General features: G+C 43.9%; 1 protein-coding gene across 1 annotated transcript in view; it reads left to right on the top strand.

Moving 5' to 3' along the window:
- EPDR1 (ependymin related 1) overlaps window positions 1-8576 on the top strand; it is a 25224-nt gene extending 16648 nt beyond the window's left edge. Inside the window, 2 exon segments of the mRNA XM_008591704.1 lie at window positions 5471-5679; window positions 6857-8576. Coding sequence (XP_008589926.1) covers window positions 5471-5679; window positions 6857-7053 — 406 coding nt within the window. The 3' untranslated portion in view covers window positions 7054-8576.
- The last annotated feature ends 2300 nt before the right edge of the window (window positions 8577-10876 follow it).

Raw genomic sequence — 10876 nt, 5'->3', positions numbered from 1 at the left:
TTGGTATCTAAGTTGTTTCCCCACTAAGTGTCACCAGAGTCTCTAAGAGAAGTGGCGTGTCCCAGATCTGGAGCAAGGAAAGGCCAAGGTGAGCCTGGGACGCCTTTTGTCTCCCAAAGTCAGGAAGCACTCAGAGACTAATGGGGTCGTGCCAGAAGCCACACCTACCAGCTGGAAGGAGCTCCCACTGAGCAAACGTGGGACAATTTGAGTATCAAAAGGAATAATGACTACTTTTTAGTCATACATTGAATAAATATAAACCCACAAGTCCATAATGGTATTCAACAGATAGATCAACTGCCAGTGAAATAATTGATTCAGAAAATGGTTTTCTAGCTATTGGTGATTGTTATTGGATAAGAGCATACTCCCAGCATCACAAAGTATCACTGATCAATTACTTACTAATTGCAGAAGGAAACACCTGTATAACGGAGACATTTGGGTAGCCATATAACTTGATCAAAGTTAGTAGCACTAACAATGGGAAAGTACGTCACCTGTCTCCACGTGATACAGCCTGAAGTGCACAGCCTCACCAATGACATGCTCTGTCCACACGTTTTTAACCCAAATCCAGTCAAGCCCTTAGACCTCACATCCAGTTTGTAGGAATGGCAGCAGCTAGAGGAACGAGCTAAATGATGCCATGACGAAACTGCCAAAGAAATCTAGAAGGTGGAATATCTCTGAAACTAGAATCTTCAATGAGTCAGTGCCATGTAAAAAATAAAAAAGGCAGGAGTACCGCTCCAGATTTTTAAGAGGGAACCCTGACTGGATTCTCATTTGAAAAAACAGCTTTAACATAATTTGGAGAAAAATTGAGTGTGGAAGTTTTGAAGAAATTTAGAAAATAGATAAAACAAATACTAGTATGGCAAAATGTAACCAATTGTGTCTAGGTGGCAGATATAAAGGTAATCACTATACTCATCCTTCAACTCACACGCTTAAAATATTTCATAACAAGTTAGAAGAAAATCAGTTCCACAGGGCCCTATTTTTTGACTTGGAAGGATATCAAGGGCAAGTTGTTGAATTTAAAATGCAGGTTATTTACGACTCACAAGTGTATAAGGAAAAAAATGCAGGTAAGAAAATAAATAATATGCAAATAAGAAACAAATAATTTTTCAAAATGCATATAGTACACATGTTGAAAAATCAATGTAATATTTGTACACCCATGTTCATAGCAGCATTATTCATAATAGCCAAAGTGTACAAACAATCCAAGCATTCATCAGCAAGTGAATGGAGAAACAAAATGTGGTATATCCATACAGTGGAATATTATTCAGCCTTCAAAAGGAAAGACACATGCTACAACATGGATGAACCTTGAGGACATTGTTTTAACTGAAATGAGCCAGTCACAAAAAGACAAATACTGTATGATTCCACTTATATAAGGTACCTAGGGTAGTCAAACTCATAGAGACAGAAAGTAGAATGGCGGCTGCTGGGCCTAGGGACAGAGGATAAATGGGCAGTTATTATACAAGAGGTATAGAGTTTCAATTTTGCAAGAGTTCTGGAGATTGGCTGTACATCAATGTGAATGTTCTTAACACTACCGCACTGTACCCTTAAAAATGGTTGAGATGGCAAATTTTATGTTATGTGTACATTACAACTAAAAAATAAAAAATTTAAATTAAAAAAATCACTGTTGCATAAAGATAGATCTAAGAGAGCATATGTCTAGAAGCATGCACAGAGTTGTTATTTCTGTAAGTTAGAGTTTCTGGGCAATTTTCACCTCCCTTTCCACTTCTGTATTATTTGAATTTTTTAATAATAAACATGAATTAGTTTTATAAAAAAACATAAAGGTAATTTTAAAAGAAAGAAAACTTCTGCAGGTTTTCACTGTTTTGGAAAACATGGGGATAATAGAGCCAAATTTTTAGGAAAATGGATCTTCAGAAAACAATAGGAATTGTCAGTGCAGCTGAGAATTTTGTTAAAAGCAATAAAAATCCTTTGTTCCATGTGGTGAGAAGCAGAACAGGCCCTGGCACCTCCTGTCTCTGCATGTGGCTGCCGTGGAGAGTTCGGCCTTCTCATTCCCTGGCTGCCAGGCCAGCCTGATCTGGCTCACAGCGGAGGCCCGGTGGCGGCGTGGGGCCTTTGTGGGAACGCTCGCCTGCCCCTCCCTGGGAACTGTGTTTTGCTTGGTGTGTGGCCATCAAGGAGGTGATCCTGCCTGCTGCTGCTGACCCAGGGCTGGTCTGCCTCCTGGTCCCCCACATCTACTCCAGAACCTCACCTTGCCTGCCGCACCCCAGGGGTGTAGTTTATGAGGCCCTCACAGCTACCACCACATCAAGCCAGGCTCTGATCTCGCCCCCAGGGGGATCCAGTTTCTGTTGAAATGTGCTAATCCTTCGGGTCTGCGGTGGATCTCCCACACAGCACCCCACGCCAATTACTCATTTCAACCTTGGCTGATCTCTGAATTTTGACCTCCTGTCCCTATCAGGCTTCGGGCCCTGTATCCTATTTGTGATGGAGAAACTTACATCTTAACTACTAATATGTTCACATAAACATACCAGCCACTAAAGCATCACTAAAATCTTTTCTAAAATTTGTTATGGAACAGAATGAGTATTTGTATTCACATGGGATTCTGAAAAAAATGAATTACACGGTTCTATTTTGTTTCCATTAAATTATTGTTTTTAGTTTTACTTAAGGTACTGACAACATAACCTTAATATCAAATTGTGCCCTTTTTAAAAAGAAATTAAATATTTTGAAAACACAGAAAAGCACACCATAACAAACACCTGTGTTCAGACCACTCAGATTTAACAGATAACATCTTGTAATGATTGTTTCAAGTCTGAAATTTTCATTTTAAAATTAAATTTTACTTCTGCGTATGGGTAGCGCTGGCCTTACGGAAACCGTGATGCTGGCAGAGACTTCTTCCTGCTGTCCCAGCCGTCAGCGGCAGGTGAATGACCATGGTCCCATAGAGGGCCCTCATGGGCCTTCCCCAGATTAGCTGTGCCGGCAGCTGCTAACCAGGGCTCCACATGGAGCTCTGGAGTCCTCAGCTCTATCAGAAATGAGTCCTGGTCACAAGTAGCACAAAAAGTTGCAAGCCACAAAAGGAAGGTTTATTAGAACAGAGGAAGCTTATTACAACGCTGCAGGTGTCTGAGAAGAGAAATGCACACAGGGTGCATGGCTGTGGAGTCGCAGCTTATTAGTGCTTCTCTCTGCTTCATCCTCTGCTCCTACTCAGTTCCCGTGGTGGAAGTGGCCTCCCGTGGCTTCTGAGTTTGCATATGCCATGTCTGGCCACAGAAGGAGGCTGGCTAACAGACCTTCAGCCGCAAGTCTACAAGTCCAGGGAGAATCTGATTGCTTCACACTGGGTCTGGTTCCACCTCTGGTCCAGAAAGCTCTGGTGAGGGTGGCAAAATTGTGTGTGACAAGCATGGCAGTTAAGGTGGCACTTCTGTGGCCCTGTGGATTTGGGGGGTAAAGGCAGTAACCTCAAGAAGGGAACCCCCTGTCCTGCACATAGGTGCATATCCTGCTGGGATGCTCCCCGCGGTTTAAGCACAACTGGAATGTCAGCGACGGCTGGGTGTGACTGTCTACTTCCCAGACACCTGGAAATGAGGCAGGCACATGCTGCTGCTGCTAATGGTGAGTGGAGGAGCAGGAAGACAACCATATACCCTGAGGGTCTACAACATAGGTGTTTCCTGGGTGGCCCACTTGTCATTAAAGTGTCACAGTACAAGATTTGTGAATGGACAAAAACTCCCATGTTTACAAATGGACATGCTTTAAAAGTTGATGTTCATATTTTTGTACCTGTTCAATGAATGTGCAGGCTGTGGAGTGCCAGGGGGATAAATGGGTGTGAGAAAATAGAGACAATTCAACCCCAAACTTTTTCGAGGGAGGGGCTAACTGTTTTATGTGGACCCTGCATGCGTACTATAAGAGGTAGGCTTCGTTTTAGAGCCAAATCTCATAAAATGTGCACTTACTTTTCTTCCTACATCCACTCACCCTTCTAAAGGTATGTGTCTGGGTTTTTTTCACCCTTGTAAGCCATTTCAAATCTTTTCTGGAATAAGCAGGATGTACATAAATATATAAAATGAAGTCATGGGGCCGGCCCGGTGGCGCACTGCGATAGTGTGCTGCTTGGGAAGCGTGGCGGCGCTCCCGCCGAGGGTTCGGATCCCACATACAGACCGGTTCCCGCTCACTGGCTGAGCGAGGTGCGGGAGCAACACCGAGGGTTGCGATCCCGTTGCCGGTCCCGGTCCGGTACAGGGGCAACACTGAGGGTTGCGATCCGTTGCCGGACATGGAAAAAGACAAAAAAAAATGAAGTCATGTTTATATGAGTATTTCTATATTAGCTCATAGAAACCCAAAGCATAATACCACTAGTGGCAATATTTTGACCATATAGGCAGTTATTACTTACAATATTTTTTCCTAAAAAAATCATTTTTAAGCTCACACGTGGGCTGGAGAGCTCACATCCTCCATGGAGGCTCCTGTAGTGGAGTGAGCCTCACAAAGGTGATTTGTTGGCTATCTCCACTTGCTTATGAAAAGCCACCTCTCTAGGCTCTTCCACCTGTAGCTATTGCGAATGTACCCTTTTGAGGTCAGTGCTGCAAGGTCCACTGTGCTTGAGCAGCAGCAGTGGCTGAGTTTTGGATGGACAGGGAAATGCCTGGTGACACAGCAGGCTTCACCCAGCACCAGGACTGTTTAGCTTTCAGGAAGATACAGGACTGGCAGCCACACTGCATGCACAGTAACTCCTGGGCACAGCCTTGGAATGCCTCCTGCTTCCCTCCATGAAGGGTATGCACATCGTCATGAGAGGAGGCTCAGATCAGGGAGGCAAACTCAGGGGTCCCCTGAGCCTTTTCTGGGTATATGAGGAGCCCCATGTGTGGTGCAGCTGCATTCAACAAAGCCCTTACTCATGACTGATAGGCCGCTGAGGCAATGAGGTGCAGGGGCTTTGTCTGTCCAGTCCTCTGCGGGTTCTTGTCCTGCAGTCAGTATACCTCTGTGATTCCTTGACTTAGTGCTGCAAGAAGAACTTGACCAAACCAATAGTCAAGTCCTCCTGTGTCCCTGTGGCTAAATGAAAGATCACAAGCCAGCTGTTAAGCCGTGTCTTCCCCATGTTTGTATCGTAAGCACAGGATCTGGCATATAGTAGATTGTTGATAGGAATTTGTCTAATGAATATTCAATTTCAACCTCTGAAGTTAAAGTATTTCATATGCAGATTGTTTCATGTGTCTTGTGTTTATAAATAAGTGCGATTGCCTAGAAAGTAAAACTAATTTTTTTCTATTTTAAAAATAATTTATACAAAAGCCTTGGCCTTTATGCTGGTAAAAGGGATAATAACTGTAACATAAAGTCCTAAACTATTTTTTCTCAATCTGTCTTTTAGATTATTTGAATATATTTTGCTGTATAAGGATGGAGTAATGTTTCAGATTGAACAAGCCACCAAGCAGTGCTCAAAGATCGCCCTGAAGGACCCCTGGGATCCTCTTGACATTCCTCAGAACTCCACCTTTGAAGATCAGTACTCCATCGGGGGTCCCCAGGAGAAGGTCACTGTCCAGGAGTGGTCTGACAGAAAGTCAGCTAGAGCCTGTAAGGACTAAAAGAAGGGTTAAGCATTGTATCTCAGGATGCATGACGAGAAAAACACTTCCATTAAGGAAAGTAGATGTTATGAAAATGTATAAGCTTAATTAAATTGTTTAGAGCTTTTTAAGTCCCCATGTGTACTTTGCTAATCATGTGACACTAGGATCTAAGCATCATATTTGCAACACCTCCGCCTTCAACAGCCAGCTGTACCTTTCTGCCTCTTTTTGACTCTTACAGACTTAGACTTGGTTTAGACTTTTCAGGATCACCCCAAGGCATTTTTCTAAGGCACACATTTGAATGGGGCGCCCCCTTCTCCTACCCCCATATCACCTCCTAATGTTGCAGTGACCAGATCTACTCCCATTATTCTGAATGGCGAAGCAACTGCTTTTCTGCGTGGCTCTTCTCTGCTCTGCTGCCACCATGTCTATCCCAAGACTGTTTTAAACACACAGACTTTCGTGCTGCGGAAAGCAGTATGGCAGCTCCTCAGAAAATTAAACAGAGACCACATGATCCAGCAATTCCACTTCTATGTATATATCCCCAAAGAACTGAAGGCAGAGACTTAAATAGATATTTGTACACCCCTGTTCAGAGTGATATTATTTACAATAGCTAAAAGGTGAAGATGACCCATAGATTCATCAGCAAATGAATGAACAAAATGTGGTATGTACGAAGGTACTTCAAATAGATCATGGAAAGATTCTAATTCCATTTTTCCACAAACTTTCTCAAGTACCCTTCTCTGTAAAATGGAAAGTTACTCAACCTTTAAAAGAAAGGAGATTCTGACACATGCTGTAACATGTATGAACCCTGAGGACATTGTGTTAACTGAAATGAGCCCGTCACAAAAGGACAAAAATGATGGGATTCCCCTTAATGAGGTACCTGGAGTGGTCAGATTCATAGAGACAGACAGTGGGATGCTGGTTGCCAGGGGCTGGGAAAGGAGGACAGGGGACTTAGGGTTAAATGGGTACAGTTTCAGTTTGAGAAGATGACAAAGTTCTGGAGATGGACGGTGGTGATGGCTGTCCAGCAACGTGAATGTGCTTAATGCCACCAATATGGTACATTTTATGTTATGCACATTTTATCATTGTAAAAAAAAACAGGCACTTTGCCTGTCTTCTCTATTAAAAAGTCAATTTTCTTCCTCTTATAGATGAAACATGGATTGGCATTTATACAGTCAAGGATTGTTATCCTGTCCAGGAAACCTTCACCAAAAACTACAGTGTGATTCTGTCAATGCGTTTTTTTGATGTGCAGCTGGGTATTAAAGACCCCTCCGTGTTCAGTCCTCCAAGCACGTGCCAAACAGCCCAGCCAGAGGAGATGACTGAGCACTGCTCCGAGTGAGCCTTGTGCAGAAGCCACAGCACCCGCCATCCGCTGCAGGGGCCCAGCTGGCACGGATTTGAGACTGGTCGGGGTGAGAATCTTCATTGGAGAGAAATGTAATTTCAGGAAGATAAACATTGCTGTGGGTTGTTTTGTATGTTGATTTTGACTAACGCTGTGTTTACAGAAGAAAATTGGACAGAGAGTATGTGCTAATATGAGCCAACTGGATGGCTACTATGGACACTTAGGATACTTCTAAGCCTGTTTGGGTGTGTGTTTTCTGCGTGAGCAGCTGCATGCTCAGTGCCATGGCATACAGAGGCAGGGGTCAGGAGGAGCAGTTGGCCTTAGCAGGGAGGAGTATTTTATTAGACGTTGTTAAGAATTGACGGTGATAATAACAAGAAGAGTGATTTGGGTCAGTTTCATTATTAATGTTTAAGTTCCCTGCAGAGAATGCCCCTTTGTTGCCCAGGGTGCCAGACTGCTCCCACTGACCCCTGCCCCAAGCTCCCTTGGCCACTGGTGAAATGATCTCTCAAAATTCCTTCCAGACTTTAGGGCTTTATGGCATGACCCAAATGATATAAATATTGTGGAAGGAAATGAAAGGCTATAATATGAAGTAATTATTCCTTAAAAGGGACATTTTAAGCAAGAGAGTTTGGAAAATCCTAATGTCTGCACCTGGTTAAGAGTGAGAAATGTGCTTCCTTTTTTCTATGCAAGAGTATCATGTATGTGCTGAGTCCTCACATGCTTGTCAATAGGCAGGTAGTGCTCCAATCTAGCACTGAACTGGGAGCCGGGGGACTATTGCCCTAAGTCCAGGACCAGAGTTCCCTTGTACTCCAACTCCTCTGGTTATTAAATGCACTATGATTGCCCTTGGCCTTCCCAGGACACTGGCTCACAGCCTCTGTGTCTCGCTGACTTTCCCTCATCCTTCCCAGGTCAGCACACACACGACCTTCTCTAAGTGGCTCCCAAGACTGTGTTAGTTGCACCTTGCAGCTTGAGCATGGTTTTCTCACAGTGCTTACTACACTGTGTGATAATTTCTTGCTTCCCGGATCATCTGCTGTCTTGGCAATGAGCTCTTGAGTACGGGTACCGTGTTCTGTCTACTTTCATATCCCCAGCACCAAGCAAGTGCCTGGCACATGGTCAGTGCCCTAAACATTTGTAGAGTGAGGAATGCTAGGCTGTCTGGTCCTTAGTTTCCTCATCTGTTAAGTGGGGTTAGTTTTGTCGCTTGCTGGGGAGACCTCCCATAATATTTATTATTCTAGATTCTTCTACTATCGTGCTTCATCTGATATCTATCTCCTTTAGTTAATGAGAGAAATGTGTGACACCTATATTATATACTGAAAATAGTCTAGATTACTCACAGTTTATATTATTTCAATAAACAAATTTAATTGCATTTCAAAGAGTTCTTTGATATATTTGCTTTGGTAATAAATATGGATGACCTTGGTTATAAGGGAGTTCAAACTCTTCTGTAATAAATAAATTGCTTCATGTGACCAGCACCACGCACATTATCCTCGTTTGAAAGCTTGTTCTTCCTCTCTCCCCAAAGTCTAGTTTCCAGCTGCCAGGTCGAGAGCTTCAACCACTCTTGACCCACTTGTCTCTGCAAGCCCCACCAGCAGTCAGTATCCCAAATCCCATCAAAGTAGCTTTTAAAGCCACTGCCCTGGTCCATCTCCTCAGCCACCAGCCAGGTCCGGCTCTCAACATCTTTGGCCTTTGCACAGTGCTCATGGCCTCTGTCCTTGCCCTGGCCTTTTTCTCTGGAAGCTACCCTGTGTCCACTCATTACTCAGTCAGTCGTCTTGAGCCAGTCCCGAGTTCCTGCTCTCTCCAGGGTCCTGGCATCACAGAGGAGGGAGAGGCCCTGCCAAGGCTGGCATCTGGAACGTGCAAGCCAGGAAGAACCTCACGGCTGCACTGCAGGTGGTCCAGCCTGACAGAGCCTCCATGGCAGTGTCCGCCACCTCCTGTCTCCAAACCACACGTCTCCCGTGAGCCCCGGACTTTGCCTTTGCCCATCCCAGACCACATCCCCACACAAAGGAAAAAGGAAGAAAACTTTAATTTTATTCAGGAACATACAAAGTGCATGTCCTTTGGTTTTTCAGTTGGCCCATTTTAGTAATTAAGCCACTTCACAGACATGAGTAAAAAGCCCTGAAGGATTTTACGTCTGGTGGGGACCTTAATACAGATCTGATGGTGTCCTGCCCCTGTGGTTCGCCACTGGCTAAGAGTAAAGTGGAGGCCCCTTAGCCTGGGGGAAAGGCCCTTTGTGACTGGGCCCCTGGCTCTGTCCAGCCTCAGCACTGGCACTGTTCTTTCTTTTCCCAGTTGCCGCAGAGCTTGAGAAGTGATCACCTGGTGACTGGTGGGTGGCAGGAAGTTTTCTTAGCAGTCTTGTGTAAGAACTTCCTCATTGCCATTGTAGTCAAAATGAAGTTGGCCATTAATTACGGCAGGGACTTACACCTCTTACTGAAGAACAGCAACCCAGTGTCTCACTTTTCAGCAGACATGGTGTTACTGACAATGGGCATGCACTAGGGTTGGGTACCACTTTGTGGATACCCTGCCTTGTGAGTCTCTGACCCTTTATGCTACATTGGAAAAATTTACTTCCACCTCTCCTAAGGTGACCTTACCACTTCCAAACTGCCAGGACCATTCCAGCACTGAGGTGTGCTCGACCCTCCACCTGCCTTCAACTCTGCCAGGCTGGCGAAGGCCCCGTGGCCAGGGACAGAACCATGGCTGCCTCTTACCCATGTGCCAGTCTAGGAGGCCTGGGCTTTCTGCCCCCAACTGCTCTATTATCAGAGTGACTTTCTCACCAGAAGCTTAGCTAACTGAGATTTCTAAAATTGGAACACATTTAAACATCGTTTAAATATTTAATGAAAGCTGAAAAGCTTCGGTCTCTAAGGAAATTTTCCATGAAAGACTCTTAAATTCAAATTTCACCAATATAAATTCTACATCATTTGAAAACTCAATACTCAGCTCCTCTTGCTGGGTTTCCTTTACCAACTCCACCCTCTCAGTGTTCCCTGTTATTCTGATCACTGCGCCTATGTATTCACCTGAAACACACAAGTGTGTTTTTCAGTTTTTCAAATGTATAGACATTGTCTTCCTCCAACTACAGAAAGCACCTCAATGCAGTAACGATGTCTTTGTCATTCTTGGTGAGTCAAAATCACTTGATTATTTAAATTGGGTGAGAGAACCAAGGATTTGGGAGTAATTTGTGTGATTTAAAGGCTCTGTAGGTGAACATCGCTTGAAAAGTGGGGAGGGGAGGGGAGGAGGCATTTGATTTATCACCATAAATTCTCAGCCCAAGGGAGTTAACGCATATTGATGAATAAACCTAAGAACAGTACAAGACACACTGGAGCACTATCTTAGAGATTTTCAGTCGAGATATCTGTCCTTTATTTACTGTAACAGAACATTTCCAAACTGAACGTTCTTCCTGAAACCACAAACTATTGGCCCCTTCTATCAAAAATTCAGAATTGTTCCCATGCCTGTAGATTTATGCACCTCCTTTATTTACTGTAACAGAACATTTCCAAACTGAACGTTCTTCCTGAAACCGCAAACTATTGGCCCCTTCTATCAAAAATTCAGAATTGTTCCCATGCCTGTAGATTTATGCACTTCATAGTAGATGTTGCTATTTAACGAGAAAGGAAAGTAGCCTTAAAGAGAAAGCCTACTGGCTTTGGGAATAGTGTCCCTGCTTTTTCAGTCCAATAAACTTAAAATCATTTCTATTTCATCTACTCAC

This window comes from Galeopterus variegatus, unplaced genomic scaffold, assembly GCF_000696425.1.
Source record: "Galeopterus variegatus unplaced genomic scaffold, G_variegatus-3.0.2 Scaffold7201, whole genome shotgun sequence".
In the NCBI taxonomy this organism is placed as follows: domain Eukaryota; kingdom Metazoa; phylum Chordata; class Mammalia; order Dermoptera; family Cynocephalidae; genus Galeopterus; species Galeopterus variegatus.
This window is presented reverse-complemented; position numbering and strand designations above follow the sequence as displayed.